General features: G+C 47.0%; 5 protein-coding genes across 5 annotated transcripts; 1 reads left to right on the top strand and 4 right to left on the bottom strand.

Annotated features, from left to right (window-relative positions):
- Nucleotides 1-212: 212 nt before the first annotated feature.
- V8C40DRAFT_237706 (Six-hairpin glycosidase-like protein) lies at nucleotides 213-1617 on the bottom strand. Its single transcript, XM_083214295.1, has 2 exons — nucleotides 1034-1617; nucleotides 213-966 (listed from the first exon to the last, which is right to left on the bottom strand). Exons 1-2 carry the CDS (start codon nucleotides 1542-1544, stop codon nucleotides 344-346), a joined length of 1134 nt encoding a protein of 377 aa, XP_083076397.1. The 5' UTR covers nucleotides 1545-1617; the 3' UTR covers nucleotides 213-343.
- Nucleotides 1618-3465: 1848 nt separating this feature from the next.
- V8C40DRAFT_285484 (ankyrin repeat protein) lies at nucleotides 3466-9656 on the bottom strand (the record flags this gene model as incomplete). Its single annotated transcript, XM_083222382.1, has 9 exons — nucleotides 9278-9656; nucleotides 8995-9220; nucleotides 8880-8942; nucleotides 8763-8828; nucleotides 8231-8699; nucleotides 4274-8149; nucleotides 4039-4243; nucleotides 3852-4005; nucleotides 3466-3807 (listed from the first exon to the last, which is right to left on the bottom strand). Exons 1-9 carry the CDS (start codon nucleotides 9553-9555, stop codon nucleotides 3466-3468), a joined length of 5679 nt encoding a protein of 1892 aa, XP_083076396.1. The 5' UTR covers nucleotides 9556-9656.
- A 573-nt stretch (nucleotides 9657-10229) lies between these two features.
- Nucleotides 10230-11126, bottom strand: V8C40DRAFT_285483 (uncharacterized protein; the record flags this gene model as incomplete). Its single annotated transcript, XM_083222381.1, has 1 exon — nucleotides 10230-11126. One exon carries the CDS (start codon nucleotides 11124-11126, stop codon nucleotides 10230-10232), a length of 897 nt encoding a protein of 298 aa, XP_083076395.1.
- Nucleotides 11127-11982: 856 nt separating this feature from the next.
- On the top strand, nucleotides 11983-15467 carry V8C40DRAFT_285481 (subtilisin-like protein; the record flags this gene model as incomplete). Its single annotated transcript, XM_083222380.1, has 6 exons — nucleotides 11983-12462; nucleotides 12949-13183; nucleotides 13244-13854; nucleotides 13924-14541; nucleotides 14622-14715; nucleotides 14803-15467. The coding sequence occupies 6 exons, from the start codon at nucleotides 11983-11985 to the stop codon at nucleotides 15465-15467; spliced, it is 2703 nt and encodes a 900-aa protein (XP_083076394.1).
- Nucleotides 15459-17776, bottom strand: V8C40DRAFT_162438 (major facilitator superfamily domain-containing protein). The gene is made up of 3 exons (XM_083211487.1): nucleotides 17055-17776; nucleotides 16707-16963; nucleotides 15459-16620 (listed from the first exon to the last, which is right to left on the bottom strand). The coding sequence occupies exons 1-3, from the start codon at nucleotides 17352-17354 to the stop codon at nucleotides 15693-15695; spliced, it is 1485 nt and encodes a 494-aa protein (XP_083076393.1). The 5' UTR covers nucleotides 17355-17776; the 3' UTR covers nucleotides 15459-15692.
- Nucleotides 17777-17807: the final 31 nt, after the last annotated feature.

The raw sequence follows: 17807 nt of genomic DNA, 5'->3' as shown, positions 1-17807 counted from the left end.
TGCATCAATAGTGTAAGGCTGGGCATGCTTCCTTCAACGGCGGGTGGTCAACTGATCCTGCTGGCTATGCATCAGCATGTATGGGGGAGATTGTGGTGAGGAGAGGACCGATAGAGATGATAAATAGAGCGAATAAATGAAATGGAGATATGTCTTTGTAACTTGCTGCCAATAACATCGAGGTCGGGCATGACCTTTGCTGAGCTGGTTTAGTCTCCAGATGCAACTTGATTTGGTTCAGAGCTAGCGAGCTCTCGAAAATAATATATACAGTAGCTAGGTATAATTATAAACAAACTATCAATTGGCCCAAGGCAATTGTTCAAGTAGCCGCAGCTGTGGTTCATGCTTGACAAATTCCGGCGTTGACGCAGTCTCTATATGCTGTGTACAGATAAACGGCGAATGCCTGGCCCTCAGGTGATCCAGCAGTATACTTAGTTCTATCATGCCAGTTATATGGGTTAACAGCCGGCGAGAAAAGGCCACCGCTGTTCTGCTTCTGTGCTAGAGACCTTCTATTTGAGTCGGCCCAGGTGATGTAGGATTGCGGAAACATATTAGGGTCGTTAACGGCCATTCGATACGCCACAGCGCTCAGAACTGCAGTCCCGGAAATTTCGCCAAACCAACTGCCATCGTTAAGGTAATTGCGCAATAAGCCGCTGTCTAGGCTTGATTGAATCGCGCCGTCCAGGATCTCTTTGATCCATCCCTTGAGTTGGCTAGCTTGTGAAGTCATCGAGGCCGAACCACTCCACTTCTGGAGTGTGTGCAGCACTCGCACCATACCATAGCCGGCCCAGCCGTTGCTTGTTGACCAAAGGCCCGTGTCTTGGGATTGGGGACCGATGATGTGTTGCCAGCTGAGACTATTGCCTTTCAGAACAGCGCGTTGCAGGCCACACTGTTGGACCGTAAGAGACATCAATGAAGTGTCGTTATGCTGAACGGCAAGATAAGCCACTATAGATAGACAAATGATATTAGCTGCGCGTTCTATATGCTCAAACAACAAGATGAAATGATGTACAGAATGGGAAAGACATGGCCATATTGTCAGCCCACAGCTCGGCAACATCCGGTCGATGGGAAATTGCACCGTTACTCCATCGCGGGGCAACGTTGAGAAGAAAGTCAGACTCGCGGTTAGCCGCGCCGATGTAGACACTGTCCGATTGGCCAAGGAGAATCGCTGAAACACCCAGTGATGCCGGATCGCCGACCGCGGTATCATTGACAAGTGTCTGCGAATTGCGGTTTATGAACTGCTTCGCATATGCAAGGGCGGTGGTGCTAGGATCGGCCTGAGGAACTTTGCCATTTGGGAAAGGATTGGATCCAAAGACAGATAGCTCGGGGTTATACAGCTCTAGAAGAGCTTCTGCGGCTGTGCCCCATTCCCAGGAATGAGAGGACTTGTCAACCATCACCTGGGACGCTGCGTAGGCATCAAAGCCGGCATCGACATCATTGACGGCATTGGCAGCCTTGGGAAGAGCAAAAAGTAGGAGTGAAAGGAGACCTGGATTGACGGACGGCATCTTGACTCTGGTTATGCTTTGTCTTCTTACGTGCAAAATTTTCTAAACGGGCGAAACAATTGTATTATAATATATTTAGGTGCCATGTCAGATTAGAAATTGAGGTTGATTTTCAGGAGATTTGTCTAAAAGTGGAAGGTATCATTTATGGAGGCCATCAGTTCACTGTCAGACTGCATGTAAGCGTCTTCGCATGGATTTTTGGGGCGGCAAGATTCGTTTGACCAACTACAGAGAGTTGCTGATTGAAGCTTCGGTCCGGTGGCTGTAAAATGGGAAGTTCGCGAATTGTACCTGATCCGTAATACTCAAGATGAATGAATGCACTTGCCCTTTTTTCGAGGGCTATGAGACCGTTGTGAAGCGACATGGCGTTTCCTTACATATAAGCCAGTCTAACAGCCACAAGGTAAGGCTGGACGGAGACTCGCGGAGGAGGTGACACAGAAGGAATGAAGCATACATGTAACTATAACTACCCGGTCTAGATGCTTGAAAGCCCCGTTAAAAAGAGGAAAATCCCCCATAGTCAGGCATTGTGTGTAACAATACTCCGTAGGCAGAGGGAGTCTTATTCTAGTACAGTGGATACGATACATGGTGGGCTATCTCGTATAGCTTCTTTCCCCTGCTGTTAACCACCTCCATTGATGCTCACCGGTCTTCATTGCCTTCAAATTAGCGTTACACCGCTTGGTGTCATGGAACAAATTATGTAGCTGTTAAAACAACCCTGAGATTTGGTTGAGGCTTGCCAGCACCATAATACGCGTACGCAGTCAAGACAATAGCTGTGTAAATTTGTTGATGAAGCAAATCTGTGCAGCATTTGTCGCCAATCTATAGTATGCTTCGTGGTCTATCTACCATTCCATATTCATTTCTTGTCATATTAACTTAAGAACATCTTGTACAAGCTGTCATGATCAACCATGATGTACCGTGTTATCTTATACTCATGGTGAAAAGACAAAGAATGGTACCCACAATATATGGAGTAGGCCTCTGGTGTCATGATCAAGTGCTTTACTTTTTCTCACCGTCGAATCAACTCGATCTACCCCTCAGCTAGGTATTTACAGGGGTTTATGGCACACGCATTTCGTCTTATTCTCACATACTCTCCCTCTCAAGGAACAAGTCTATATAAATCCTCTCTTCAGTTTCTCTAGCACATACGACCATAGGTAGCGGAAAACTCGGGGTCCCGTCTGCTCCCCCATAGATAAGCCGCTAACCGGCAGATTAGTAGTCAGGTGGGTGACCACTGGCGAACACCGGCTGTTGTATGTTTTTACTTTTTGCTTCTGTTATCTTTTTCAGGTGGTGAGTTGTGACTCTGGTTGATGCGATCTGTTTGTGACTCTGGGCTGATCATTAGCGTGGGCAACTTTATCGCCATAGGCTGAATCCTTAGCGGGCATTTCCTTTTTAATCATAACCTACTTTATATATCCGCTGGTCCGCAAACACTTTGCAAGTCAAGCGTCATCGGGGAATGTTTGCCATTTGCATACCTAGACAACAAAAATATTGCAGTACAGCATCATTAATGTGGTCAACCGCTTTCAAAATGCGTTATCTAGATCTTCTATGGCTCTTTAGTATCCCCTTGTAACATACTGTTGTGTTCATATGAATGGGCTAGGTGCAACATACTCTCAACAAAAGGGAATGCACAGACTTGGTACTGTATAAGATATAGCAAGATCACACGATTGGACTCTTAAAATGTAAGAAAAGTACTTGTAAGTTGGGGGAAAATTCCTGCTATCAAACATAATACCAGGAACAACGCATTTTGATGTATGACTGACTTCTCAGAGGCGAGTTCGTACCATACTAAGCCCTGACTACATAAAGCCTGAAGCCCTACTGGCAATTCCTTTGACTTTACCTATCGAAATAAATAAGGTCACTTTCAGAACTCAGAACTTGAGTCTGTATCCTCGCTGTCAAAGTCCAAGTCTATGTCATTGGAAGCCTCATCGCCCGGAGCTACTGCGCCAACCTCACCGCCCACTACAGCTTCCACGTCCTCGTGCAATCTTGAACCATCTGCCAGAGTCAAATCAGTTTCCATATCGCCAGAATTTGCCATAAATTCTCTACGCTTCACTAATAATGTTTGTTTATAGAGAGGCCATATCTCTTCAAAAGAATGACCTGAATGGTGGATGTCATCCCGACGGCCGAAGCACTTGAAGCAAAAGGAAACTTGACTAGCACATATTCGACATTCCCAGCGAATTCCCAAAATTTCCTATATTGGGTCATTAGCATAATTGATTCCATAGGCCTATCGACGGTAATACTTGCCGTAAGACAACTCTCACACTTCATCGCCTTTTGATCCCCCGGCCTGCTTTTGTGGAGGGAGTCGTTCCATTCTTCTGTATCGCCACCTGAGTTGACTCTTGTACTTTCTTTGGGCGTGAGATATTCATTCCATGCAGAATCCCTATCTGCGAAACGAGCCAGCTTTAATGCCGACCACGTAACCACTGACTTGGAGTCTTCAACTCGCCTTCCTCCTCGAATCCATACGTCGGCACCTCTTTCACGCAACTGAGCCACGCTTTCAAAGGCGCCCGTACGACTTGCCCATAGCAGCGGGGTCCAATTGTCATCATCTGTCGCGTTGACGTCGATGTCTTCGAATCGGCTTAGCAAATATTCGAGGTTGCCCTGATTACTTACTGAAGCCGCAAAATGAATCGGCAGGCGACCAAGCTTATCTCGTACATTGATATCGACACCTGCTCGAACAAGAGCAGAGAGGCCGTCTTTCCATAAAGACGCTGCTGCAACGTGAACTGCACGACGCCCCTGATCATCGGCCATATCAAGTCTCGCCTTACGCCGGATGAGCAATTTGAGTGCCTTCAATCCGGCACTTTCGGGTCCGCGAGCCATATGAGCGGCCTGAATGACAGGGTACTTGAATTGTCCACCTGGTTGGTCAAGCGGAACTTTGACCTCATCAACGAGATAACGCACCATCTGGCTGCATGCTTCCTCATCATCTATGTGAAGTGCCGTGTAGAGAAGCGACCTGCCATTCTCCGGCTCTATAGCTTTGGGATCAGCACCCTCCTGTATAAGCAGTTTGACAAGGTCCAAGGAACCTTGTGTACAAGCTAGGTGCAAAGTACTGCCCGTACGAGAGGCTCCGCACTCGATGAGGTACTTGGCCGCTGCTTCGTTACCCTTTCGGACGGCGACGGCCAAGGGAGTATATCCATCCCGATTCTTGCTGTCAACTGGCACCCCGGCTTTAACCAGAAGCTGTAGCACAGAAATGAGCGTCTTCTTTTCAATCTTATGCAATAGTGTATTTCCTTTCTTGTCCAACTTTTGCGCTGCCGATTCTTTGTAAGGTCCGGATAGAAGCATTCTGAGACATCGTTCAGCCTTTTCAAGATTTCTAGCCCGCATGAGTATATCCGAGGCCTCTATATCATTTTTGCTACGGAAGTGAGGATCCGCACCGGCCTTCAATAAGAGCTCCACGCAGTCGGGCTCACATCTCTGGCAGGCGATTAACAAAGCCGTGAGACCAAGCTCATCTTCAATGATAAAATCTGAGCCCACAGTCTTCGAAAAGATATCAGCGGCCCCGTATACGAGGTCCAGGCTAGGCTTAGAATCCGATTCCAGCAAGACTTTCATCGTCTTTGAGTGGCCCCATCGTGCAGTCATATGAAGAATACTTCCAAAAATACACTGATGATCACGATCAAGGCCTCTTTGAAGTAGCTCGGGAATCACCTCTGGAGTCTTGTAGGCGCCGTTGAGAAGATTCCACCCTAAATCTGTCTCAAAATTCAGATCGGCATCTTGCTTCAACAACATTGCAACGTCTACGTTGTTTGCATAGATGGCATGAAACAAGGGCGATTCCCTGAATCCGTCTTTCGTGATCTCATTGATGTCGGCGCCTTTCTCAAGCAGCAAGCTCACCATTTCAACGCTGCCGTTTTTAGACGCCAATGTTAAGGGCGTTTCAAAAGCATTGACAGAAGCACCATGCTCTATCAACAGCGAAACAAGGTGGACATTGCCCGATTCAATAGCCTTAAGAAGGAGCTGCTCAGTGCTAGGAGTATTGTTTGGCGGAATTGGACCATTCTCAAGCAGCATGCACGTAATATGTGTGTGACTGCTCGAACTAATACCGAGAGGCACATCTTCTGGGACAGTGCCAGTTTGAGCATTTTGACAAGCAATGCTTGCATCCAGAAGCAAGCGAGTGCATTCCAGGTAGCCAGATCTCACTGCCGTAATCAAGGGTAGTCGTACGTGGATGTTCTCTTCCTCCTGGTCGTTCTCAAACTCCGCTCCGGCCGCTAGAAGGCACTTCAATGCCTTATATTTGTGGTAAACAGTGGCTGTGTAGACTGGTCCGATGCCTTCGTTGTTTTTGTGGTGAACGTTCGCACCCCCTTGGAGCAGTATAGCGACCATGTGCGGCTCTCCCACCGTTGAGGCAATACTTAGTGCATCATCGCCATCTATATCGCCTATTGAGAGGTCAATATTCGCGTCGGAATTTATCAGAAACTCTATTGTGGAAGTTTGATTCCAAAATGCCGCTGCTGTCACTGGGGGTGCACCCCACAAAGGATCAGGTTCATTCATGTTATGGCCGGCTTGTATGAGAGCTGCGAGAATATTGTTCAATCCGGCAATAGCAGCTTGATGCAAGATGTTTTTCGGCCACTGGAATGTATTGAGATTTGGTATATGCTCAAGGAGAATGTCTGCCGCGCCATCTTTTCCGTAAGCTGCAGCCCAAAACAGAGAATTCTCGAGCTCGCTTTCGTCTACAGGAACTTGGTCAAGTAATCGCCGAACGATAGCTTTATTTCCCACTCTCGATGCCTCTGTGATGGCATACCAGCAATCCTGAGAAAATCCATGCTGGCTCTTTTGAGACTCCAAATACTCATCAATCAGATCTTCGAGACCTAGTATGGCAAATATTGGTAGCGGAGAGACGTAGCTTCTGTTGACCCGCTTGAGTGGGTTAGAAAAGAAAAAGAAAGGCACTTCCCAGGCGGCTCGAGCTGCCCGGTCAGAGAACAGATCATGGACCATGTTGCTCGGCTTGTATTTGCCACTGGCGCCATAATGCTGAGGCCAAAAACGTACCGCGTATTGAGCCATATTGTCTCGCTGGTGAGCAATGATCGTTGCATCAAGCAACGTAGCCCACGGACCTTCCTCGGGGATCGTAGGGGAGAGCCTTGAAAACTTCTCTTGCGTGCCTTTTAGCTTAAAGTAACATAAGCACACTGTTGCAATATCTCCATTTACTTTTTCTCTCTCTTCATCGCCGGTTTGTGCCGTCCCGTCAATGTAAACATCGTAGAACGATGGGTGGCTGAACTTGATATCGCGGTTCAAGATGACGATAATCCCGCCAAATACTTCTTCAATGTTGAGTACGAGATCCCTGTAATCAACATCATCAAGTGATGGTTCTTTTGCAGCCATTATATCATCTCCAGATAGCTGCTGGCGAACAGTAAGCGCCTCGCTTAATGACTCCGCAGTCCATGGCTCTGCTGCATATTTAACCCAGTTGTATATGTTTTTCATCCTTGACTGATCTTTATTTCTCAACGAAGAAATAATGACACACACTGTATTATATACAGTGACAGGTGAGAGCTGCCTTATAAGCTCGACAATCTCAGATTTCGAAGCTCCACGGCGGTAATTGCCAAGCCATCTTAGGATGATGAAGCCTAGGTATGGCATGCTGCTGCATTGTTCAAGTATTGCCTCAAGCTGCAACTGGGCTATTTCGTAAACAGGACGTCTCGCTATGAGATTGAATAATACAGACCGAAATTCATCGGTCAACGTGTTCAAGACAATCGGCTGATTGAGAGCTTGGCATTCCTGCAGGTTAATGCGCCAATCTTCGGACACCGATTCGATCGCTAAATCGTCATTACTAGAAGTAGATAGGATGAAGCTAGGGCTCAACTCAGTGTAGGTTTGAAAGGCCAAGATGCGCCCCAAAAACCACTCGCGCTCCTTTTCAGGGCACTGGTCAAAGCAACCAATGAAGAATGTGAGCCTCGAGGTATAGTCGTCAAAAAATGGAACGATATAAATCTGCCAGATAGTCTCCAATGACCAATATTTGGCGTCTCTTATGTAGTTTCCCAACACTTTCAGCCACTCGTTTTCGGGCCAGAAGCGCCAAGACACAACGTTGATAAAATGTAACAGCATTGACGAAATGTTGTTGTATCGGGAATCCCACCGATCGAACTCAAAATAAATGATACTTCTAACAGGCGTCCGAGTCCCATCATTAGTAATGACTCGAGAGTCGTCATAATTTGCGTAAAGGCGTCGAGAGATTTCACGAATGTCGATATGAGGGCTCCCATCTCCATGCAAATGGATTATCTTAGGGCATTTGAATGTCTTGTTGAGCTCCACGAATAACTTTTGTTCGATGATCCAGCACACCGTTGCATTCTTAGGCATCATTGGATCATATGACACATCGAATTGCCGTGTCGGAGGAGCTAGCGACAGGAGGCATGCTTGTAGCGGAAGAATCTGACGATTGAGTTTGATGGCTGATGCATTGGACACATGCTGTTAGAAAGACAAGTGTGATTTTATGACAAATATCTGAATAATGAAATAGAAGAACTCACGGCAACCTTCTATGTTGAACATCCTAAAGATTCGTGTAACCCAGCTTTCATCTGGCCCGTCTCCCCTGACCATGTCTAAATGATGCACTTTATCTAGAACAAATCTGTTCGCCGATTCAAATGGGTATCCAATACCGTGTCCAAAGTAGGAGAAAGGAGTAGTCGGCGTGGGTATGTCCAAAACCTCTTGATTATTTTTCATGCTACTTGTATGGGTCGCATGGCTCTCAAATGATCGTATGTTCCTGGCATCAGGAATATTATGAGCGTAGATGTCGAAAATCGTAATCCGATAGAATAACTTGGTGCTTAGAAATGTTTGGTTGGCTCTCTCTACCTGGTTAGCAAGCATCTTGACCCTTTTAAGTAACTGAGCCCTGATAGTAGGCCCTTGAAGCAGAATAAGTGCAAGGAGCTGGTCTTCAAGGTCCTCAAAGGAACGGAACCGATGGGGAGAGCCGAGAAACACCTATAAAATGGTCAATACCATATTTTACTCATAAGAGAGAAAAATTTGTCTTCGTAGACTCACAATGGCTGTGCTTAATATTGCTATCCTTCCAAACTTATCGGGACGGGCCAACGCCATGGAAAGAGCCTGAAATGGTTAGTGAATGATAGCTTGGGCAGAAGACCGGTTTATCAATACTTCTTTCACGATCGTGCCGCCGAGATCGTGGCAGACCCAGATTATGGGGCGATCCCTTTCAATCTATCAATTTTCTTGTCAGAGCCACACGCCCGAATGGATGTCGTAAACCTACATCTTCGAGCTCCCCACGAACGTTCGTGTATGCAGTCAAAAGCCGTTCGGCATGCAGTCGCAGGCCATCAGTTTTGTACAAATCTGAATCCTCATGAACCTCATATGAATAATCAATCTGCCTGGCCGACAAATCATGGAATAATTTGTTTTTTATCCACCATGAGCCTTCTCTGTCTATCCAGGCAGTCCTATAATCGTCGCGTATGCCATGAACCGTGATAACGCTATTGTTACACAATGAGTCCTTTAATCTTTTGAAGTATGTTTAAATTTGCACATACTCATAATCATCATAACTGGAACCAGACCAGCCGAGGTTTCGGACAATGCTCAGTCCAAGCTTCCGTTGCTCCAAATGGATTTGTGGCTCCGTCGGTGGGTTGAAGATCTGATCTGTTGTCGTCTCTACACTTAGAGCATCGATGGCGTCGTCTTGGTCTTCGTTTCTCATCCTTTCAGAGTCGACCTTCAACTCTTGAGAGATCTCTTGTATGTGAAGTGACAGGTTTGGTTTCATGATTAAATCTGGATCTTCGCCTGCGCCAGGCATCCCTTCCATCGTTTCTTCTGTCAATGAGTGATTTCAGGATGCTGCACTGGGCCCTCTTTTGCTTGCGTAGGATGAATTTTAATAGAGATTTGGAGCTTGGTAAAAGAAACAGGGCGGGGTTGTTACATTTGTACCCTCACGGTAAGGAACGCGCGGTAAAGGGAAGGGTGGGAGAGCCAAGGCTGCGGCCTGCACGGTCTCTATCACGGACCACACAGCTGGGGTTGCACAAAGGACTGTATCCATCCCCAACCTTCCTAGAACAAAGGGCCAGCGGCTTCCTTTTTATATCTTTGTTCAGTCTCCTCGGCCACTTGGCTTGCTAGTTGAGAGCTCAGACGCCCCTATCAGGATTAAAAGAAGAAATGAACACTTCCTTTGTGACCTGCCTCTGACACTCACACGCATCATTGTATGTATTTATTTGGTGCAACCAGTCTGAATTGATGGGTTTGCCCACGGAGTACAGATAGTAACAGCCAATATACTACCTGTGCAGACATACAGCATCATGATAATCGCGCATGGGGTGATAACAGAAATCTTACTCACTATTTCAAAATGTAAGCGGTCTTAGGCAACAGTGATGCTGGTATCTCAGCCAGTAGTAACATCACTGTTCTATTGCTGCTAGCCAACGCTAAGCATGAGTAAATCTAAAGCAGATACAGAATGCGACAGTTCTATTGCAGCGTATTTCCCCCATTCATAATGACCGTCCTAAAGGTCACATCACCGAGCTCGTTAAGGTCTATACTTCCCAGTGTTTCATCGCCATAAGTCACTTTTCTGTTAGGGTGCGTCCCTTCGTCATGGAAATCTGGTTGAAAAATAATTGGGTCGTCTTTAGGCATTTTCTTAAAGAAGCTCTCGGCAGCCGTCCTCATGTCTGTCTTGCATGATAATGCTAGTCGACAAGTAAATTTCTTTTCGTCTAGTCTCGAGATAAGAACAGCCACTTTCAGAGAAGCTGGGATACCTGTAGGCTGTGATTTGTTTTCCGAGAGGATCCATTTTGCGATGCGATATGGTGGTCTGTTGTTGACGACACGTTTCCCGCCACTCAGTGTGATGGCGTCTGAGGTTTGCCTACTGATTACTTTCTCCCACTTTCCGCTTAGACCAACGCTGGCCAGCTGGCTAATGGCGATGCTAGCATCACCTCCCATAGTGAGGCTCTCCTGTTGTGTTGTTGGCATCAAGCTGTATGTACCGTCAAATGAGATCTGCTCAACTTCAACATCTTGATCTTCGCCCGAATCTGCTTCAAAAAGAAGCTCAATAGAGGCCTCCGAAATGCGGCGCTTATTGCTAGGCTGGAAGAACCACTGGAGAACAACTAGGGTTGCGTATCGCTCGCTGTCTGCTGACATTGCCCCGTGTATAACCTTTTCAAGTCTACAGGTGATATCGATAGCACCTGTTTGCTGAAGAACCTCAGAGCGGTGATACTGGTTTGGAGCAGTATTGAAGACGTGAAAGCCGCTTCCTTCTTCTCCTCCAGCCTCATACATGCTCAATTTAATAGTTTCAATAGCATCTTCTTTATTGGACGTACAGTCCTGTTCCATCTCAAGCATGTTAAGAAACGTGGAATGTCACCGAACGGGATCAATGGTAGTGGTAGGAAAAAGTTGGAATCTAAAGACTTAGCGAACTTTCAAACTATTCAATGTAAAAAAAGGTAAAAAGAGATGCCTTAAATGTAGCTTCGATTTGGAGCTCTGTCCCGAACCCCGCTCGTCTGCCTGTCTCAAGTTTGAAGATAGAGGGCTCTTCAGCCACAGAACAATATTCTTTAAACACCTATGGAGTGCGACACATTGTAACAAATTGCGTGAATATTTCAGCAGCTCAATCGGTCACAAGCCATATTCATGTCTACATGTACACCGTACACTGTCTGCCACGTCGACTTTGTGTTGCGGTAGGACCAAACGGGTTGTTGCTGCGTGCCCAGTAATTGGTCGCCTGAACACCTCACCGCCTCATTTTAATATAATATAATATAATTTACTCTCACCTTCATCAAATGTTTGTCTCGGGTGCCAGAATTCTTTTTTTTTTTACCCGATATACATACTATCTAAACAATTCCCCACTCAGAGGAGCAGAAGGGGTTCAATTTGTTGTTTCCAACATTTCGACCATCCTATCGCACTCGCTATGGAGGATTCGGATACTGAGACCGACGAGTCAATCAACTATGAGAATGAAGATGAACAAGGTGTGGGTAATTATCTCTGGAACGAAGACGACAAAGGTTTTGAGGAACAATACAAGGCGGCAGTCAAGGCAATAAAAACAACAACAATCGACGGAGAGATCGATGTTGATGGGTTTCTTTCTGCACACGGCGCCGTTGCTGGCCAGTCTGCTGGCCATGGTTCAGAAAATTTGTTGCACGCTATAGTAGATATGATCAAACGCGACGACATGAAATCAGAACATGTAAGATGTCTTGTTCAACGACTAGTCGAGGATTATCCGAAGCTTCTGCTACATCAAAGCAACGACGGATACAACCCACTGCATATGGCGATTAGAGACTCCGCGCATCAACTTGCCGAGTATATGATCTCTGCCTGCATCAGGAGCAAGATTACAGATGAAAGTACATCGTCTGCTATGAAAAACCTTGAAACAGCGCTTCTACAGACCGCCCAGGGTGGAAAAACAACTCTACATGCTGCTTTCTTAGGCAACTTGAACCTCAGCACGGCTAGAATGTTGATAGAGAATGCTAGCGACAACGCCTTGGAGGCTCAAGACGACAAACATAATACGCCGATGCACTACGCAGTATCGTTCAAGCAATGCACTGGCGCTGGCGCTGAAATCATAGCTCTGCTTATTGCCCGAGATTTGGAGGCTCTTCGCCGAAAAAAATCATCCGGAGCAACTTTTCTCGACTTGGTAAACGCCGAGGGACACTCCATCTATGAAGAACTTCAATCTTCAAGACAAAACGAAATTAGGCAACATCGGGAGAGGAAGAAGCAGCGCGCTCCGAGTCAAATACCTGATCAATCAGTCAGTACTGCTCGCCCCGCAAGCAACATACCACCCAAATATCCCAAAGCAGACAGCAAAGCGCAAATTGGCGTGCCAGTCAGCGTGAGAGCTGCTGCGGGATCCTCGTTGGATCATAGTGTTAGAGAGGCAGAACAGGAAGACCGCGAAAGGGAGAGACAGGAAAAAAAGAAACAGGAGGCTGAGAGGCTAAAGGCGGAGGCAGAAGCGCTCGCACGAAAGAGTCGTATTGACTTCGCAAAAGGTCAGGGAACTATCAGCCGAGATGCCAGCAGAAGCCCTCAATCTCAGACGAACGATAAAGAGAGACAAAGTCTCACAGTGCCAGTTACTTTGGGCATTGGAAGGAAGCCGACCAAGCCGCCGGAGTCGTCGGCTAATATGTCCATCAAAAGAAGAGACACAGGTCGATTGGATGGCAAGCTAGAGCAAGGTGGCCTTGCCGCTGAAGTTCCTCCTATCGCCATCAAATCCAACATCCAAGGCGACTACAGTGTGAAGCGAAAGGTCTCCAAGGAGATTCTTCTAAAATTGAAGCTACATTATATGAGAACTAGATCCTCCGAGATGGTCCTTGCTTTTCTTTATGGAACAAATATGAATGGTGAGTTGCAACAAATGAAAATTGATACACATGTACGACTGTTAACTAGAATGAATATAGATGTCCAAATCAGCTTTGATTACGATCGTTTGCCAGCCAAGGTTGTGTGGAACGAGTTTGAGAACCAGTTTGGCAGCGACATCAAATCCGGGCTCAAATTTGATAGAGTTTTACAATACGTAACTTTTCCCCAAGTGGAAGTCACAGTCAAGGGCCGCCTAAAAGACCGGCAAATGGGAGCAGACAAAATCCAGCATGAGCATCTTGGCCGTAAAGACATGGTGCATTTCTTTAACTGGCTTTATGAGAAGGGGGTGCGTCACATTGTTAGAGTAACCGTCAATGACTCTGGCGACCCAGGAGAAAAGATTCATACAGATCAGTCAATTCAACAGTGCCTTGAGCGCTTCGTCGTGGAATCCCTTGACTGGCAAAAGACAGACTTGGACCCAGAGACAATCCTCAGAGTAAGTGTGAAAAGCTTAGAGAAGGCTGTACCGACAAGTGAGGATCCGAAGAATGTGGAGCTTCTCCCTGATAGGCAATTGAGAGAGCTACGTCTCAGATGGAGTGGGAATAATGCTGTACTTCGGGCATGGGGCGAGCCGGAAGGCTTACCAATGCTGCCTCGATTGGAGAGAGTGCATCTTCTGACTCCGCCGACTAGCAAAGTATGAAACCCCTTACGGAACTTGTCCCGGACTCCAAATGAGAGGCCACTAGCTAATGATAGAGACTAGATGTATGACGATTCTCAGTGGATGAAACAAAAGGTCGAAGAGTTTCGACTAAGACTCAACAAGAACGTTAGAGAAGCTCGAAGTAAAGATCTAAAATTGGGACAAGAGGATGCTTTTCAGGCAACCAACGAAATAGAAGTATTGCTTGAAGCCATAGATATGGATAGTGGCTCTAAGCTCACAGCTCGAGGTGTTTCGAACTTCACAACATCCACTTCTGTTAAGGGCCTCAACTCACATCGATGGTTGAATTCCACATCCAGATTTGCCGGTGAGATGAGGCTCTTTTGGAATAATACATTAGAGCAGTGGAAGAAAATACCTAACAAGCAACCGCGACCCGAGGACGACTTTGAAAGCGACGTTGTTGTTGCTTTGATCGACGACGGCGTCGATAGGTTGGATAATACTCTATCTGGCCAAATTCTAGAAGGGAAAAGTTTTGATTATCATGATGGTCAGGTACGGCCGCCATTTTCCTCAGCGAGGGGTCATGGGACGGTCATGGCCAGTATGATCCTTCGTGTATGCCCTATGGCCAAGATTTATCCTATACGACTTAAGACGTACGATGTTAGTGGGGGCAAAAGTCAAATTGATAGAAAATACGCGGCGAAGGTAAATATCTCTTGTTAATCCTATAAACGGCTAACCAAGAGCGACGAACAACACTAACCTACCAAACTCTTCTTCTCCAGGCAATCGAAGCAGCGCTCGCAAAAAATGCCACTATTATTTCTATGTCATGGACACTGCCCAAATCATCGGCCGAGAACGAAACTAAAGATGAGCGTAGGTCGCCCTCATGAATAGGTGCCGTATCCAAAACTGTGTAGTAACTAATTGTTATTTTTCACTTAGTTCACGAGATTCTAGAAGTGGCAGTCAAACGAAAAGTCATCATGTTCTGCTCGTCGCCCGATGCAGGGAAGTTCACCGAACTCGACTATCCAAGCGGCCCCTGGCGTAGCCGTTTCTTTCGCATCGGCGCTGCTCGTGCTGATGGCACCGTTTTTGAATGGACACCCGAGGACGGAATTTCCTTTGTCCTCCCCGGTGTCGACGTCGTCAAAGAGCAGGCGGGAAGGACCTCGTCAGAGACGCAGTCATTTGGCGTGACAAGCCGTGTGGCCGACTTCAAATACGAGACTGGTTCGAGTGTGGCTACGGCTCTGGCCGCCGGTTTGGCCGCCATGATTATTTACTGCGTCAAAGCCAGCATCATGGCCCTCAGGATTGCCAATCAGAACATGGATTCTATGATAGGCATTGCGATTACGAATGGCGATTTGAAGAGGATTTCCGAGCACGATGCCATGAAACAGGCCTTTTCCACCCTAGGCAATGTAACGGCTAGCAGATTTATTCAGGTCTGGGAGAAGCTGGATGCCATCAGCGAAAAACTGGAGGTTGCACAGTCCAAGGTACTCGTGGATGATGAGAAAAGGGAACTCACACAGTCGTTTGTCAACTTTGCGTCGATGCTACTCAACGGCAAGCAATCGGATGTGAATATGGGAGAATATAATGGGCTCGGCATGTAGTCGAATGTACAGAAACTCTTTCAAGTCATGAGGGGGGCGTTGTCAAGCTCATCTATATGTATGATAGTCATACAACCCAGGTGGGAAGCAGACTATATTATCCACAAGCCTTCTTCCCTCAGCGGAATTGGGTAATGACTCGATGACAAGGCAGTGCGAGTCCATACTTGTAGAAACCAATTCTTTACGTCTATCTTGTTACTAGCACTTCTAGTTAATGCTTTTCTAGTTATTATTTTGCAAGTTCTTGTATTGGATTCCGTAAATCTTCGCACTCAGTGGCAACTCCTGTATCACTTTACCTCTACCTCTGATAGCAGGGCCCTTCCATAGTAGGATGATAGGAGCAAGCGTCAGGGTCAAAGCAACGAACCCGAGTAGACTACTGGCCCACTGGTACCCCAAGTCCTCATACATGGCCTTTGTGGCCAAAGGCAAGAAAGCCGCGACCAAGTTCTCACCAAATGCAACGGCGGCGATGGCACTGGCAGCAAACCCTGCATATGAATGGGTTATGTAAATCGTGACAGCTGTCACAATCACCATGCTTGCGTAACCAATCAATAGCAGCGCTAAAGCTGTGACAACCCAATGGGTCTGAAAGATGCTCCAGCCATACATGAACAGGCCGCCGGATAATGCTATCGCCGTGCTCGGAATGGAGAGGTATAATATGGATTCAGGAACCGGATCGTGCTGCTCCGAGCTTACTTCCCCATCCCCGGCACCAGGAATGCCATGCCTCGCGCTTCTCACGTATATGTGGTTCTGATAGAGGCAGGCCACAAAGCCAACAATCTCTCCGATGGCGATGGCGGACTGGACCAAGCCGCTGCTATAGGAACCCCAACCATATGCCCGAGCGAACACGAGAGGGATCGACTGAGTTGAGATGAAGACGAGGCCGAAGGCAAAAGAGGACCATATTGTAAACGAGGTGATTGTTGGCTCGGCTACTAAGAATTTGGTAGAGCGTGTAATGGTCTCTTTGAGCATTTTGACAGGATTTTCATCCTCGGATAATTTGGCCGGGGTAGCGGATTCGGTCTTTGACAAGATCTGTGCTTGGATGACGGAACCTCGTGTCTCCTCAGCCCAGAAAGCAACAACAGGCAAGGTCGCTCCACATATGATGAGCTCAATCCAGAATATCCTAGCCAGATCAGATCAGAAACCAGCCAGGCGTAGAATGGAGGGGTAAGGGATGGGCACGGATGAAGCCTGTGGATGCAAACTCACCATCGCCAATTCAGAGGCTCAAAAACAGCGCCGAGCACGGGTCCCATAGTTACTCCCATGAGCAAGGCCAGGATATAAATGGTCAAAGGCAAGGCCCGCTCATGGTGATGGCGAAATACATTGGCTATGATGCCATCTGCCGCATTTTGCACTGTGCCGCCAAACGCGCCGGCAAGGATACGGCTCACCACAAGGGTGGCAAAGTTCTCGGCCAGTGCCTGAGGAATGATGAAGATGGTGAAGAGCACATAACACGCCTGCATCATGTGTCAGAACAGTGAGGCAACGCACACCAAGCTGATAGCGAGGGGTCGAACACATATAGTGTATCTAGAGCAGTTGTCATACCAAATATCCAATCCTAGTACCGTACGTGTCCATGAGCGGAAGCGTGACCAGGGGTACAAATGCGGCAGCGGCGTTCCATGCTACGACGGCAAAGAAGTTGACCTCGATTCGATGATCTGGGAGGTGGAACTGGCGAGAAATGGCTTCAGCAGCCGTGGTGATGGATGTCGCATTGAGGCCGGTGATGAAGGTTACCCAGCACGCCACGGCGATGGTCGTCCATTTTCGGGGTCGGGTCCAGTTAAACGGGTTCCTAGCATCTTGATCCCAGTTGAAATGGGACTGAGGTATGGAAATCATGGCCGTGACGAGTCTTGAATCATCCCATCCGCCGTCATCGCCGGTTGCACTGGACTGGATCTGTACGTTGAAGGTTGCTCTAAGCTGAAGAGGAATGAAAAGATCCAATAATCTGGACAGTTTCCGAGGTTTACACGAGCGGCGCGAAGCCCGGCTACGAAGACCAAAAAATTATGATTCTCTCACCAATCTTTCTGTCAAGTCAACCATCAATCATGAAGGCTATTGCTTGGTAGCGCAAGAAACGGTGATAGGATCCCAATCGCTCTTGGATCTAGATGCCTGCCAAGTGACAGTAAGTCCCGTTGAGTGAGCGACAGTGTTAAAGTAAGATTGATGATGTAATGCCCTTTAGAGATGGCAATGTAGTTATGAAAATTAGAAGATCCTGAAAGTGACTAACGCTTGTAGTAGATGCTGAGTCTGAAGTCAGAACATAAATGACGGCTTTTA

The sequence above is a fragment of the Trichoderma camerunense genome, assembly GCF_050948025.1.
Source record: "Trichoderma camerunense strain CBS 138272 chromosome Unknown V8C40scaffold_4, whole genome shotgun sequence".
In the NCBI taxonomy this organism is placed as follows: Eukaryota; Fungi; Ascomycota; class Sordariomycetes; order Hypocreales; family Hypocreaceae; genus Trichoderma; species Trichoderma camerunense.
The sequence above is the reverse complement of the archived record's forward strand: the minus strand, read 5'-3'. Positions and strand labels throughout refer to the sequence as shown.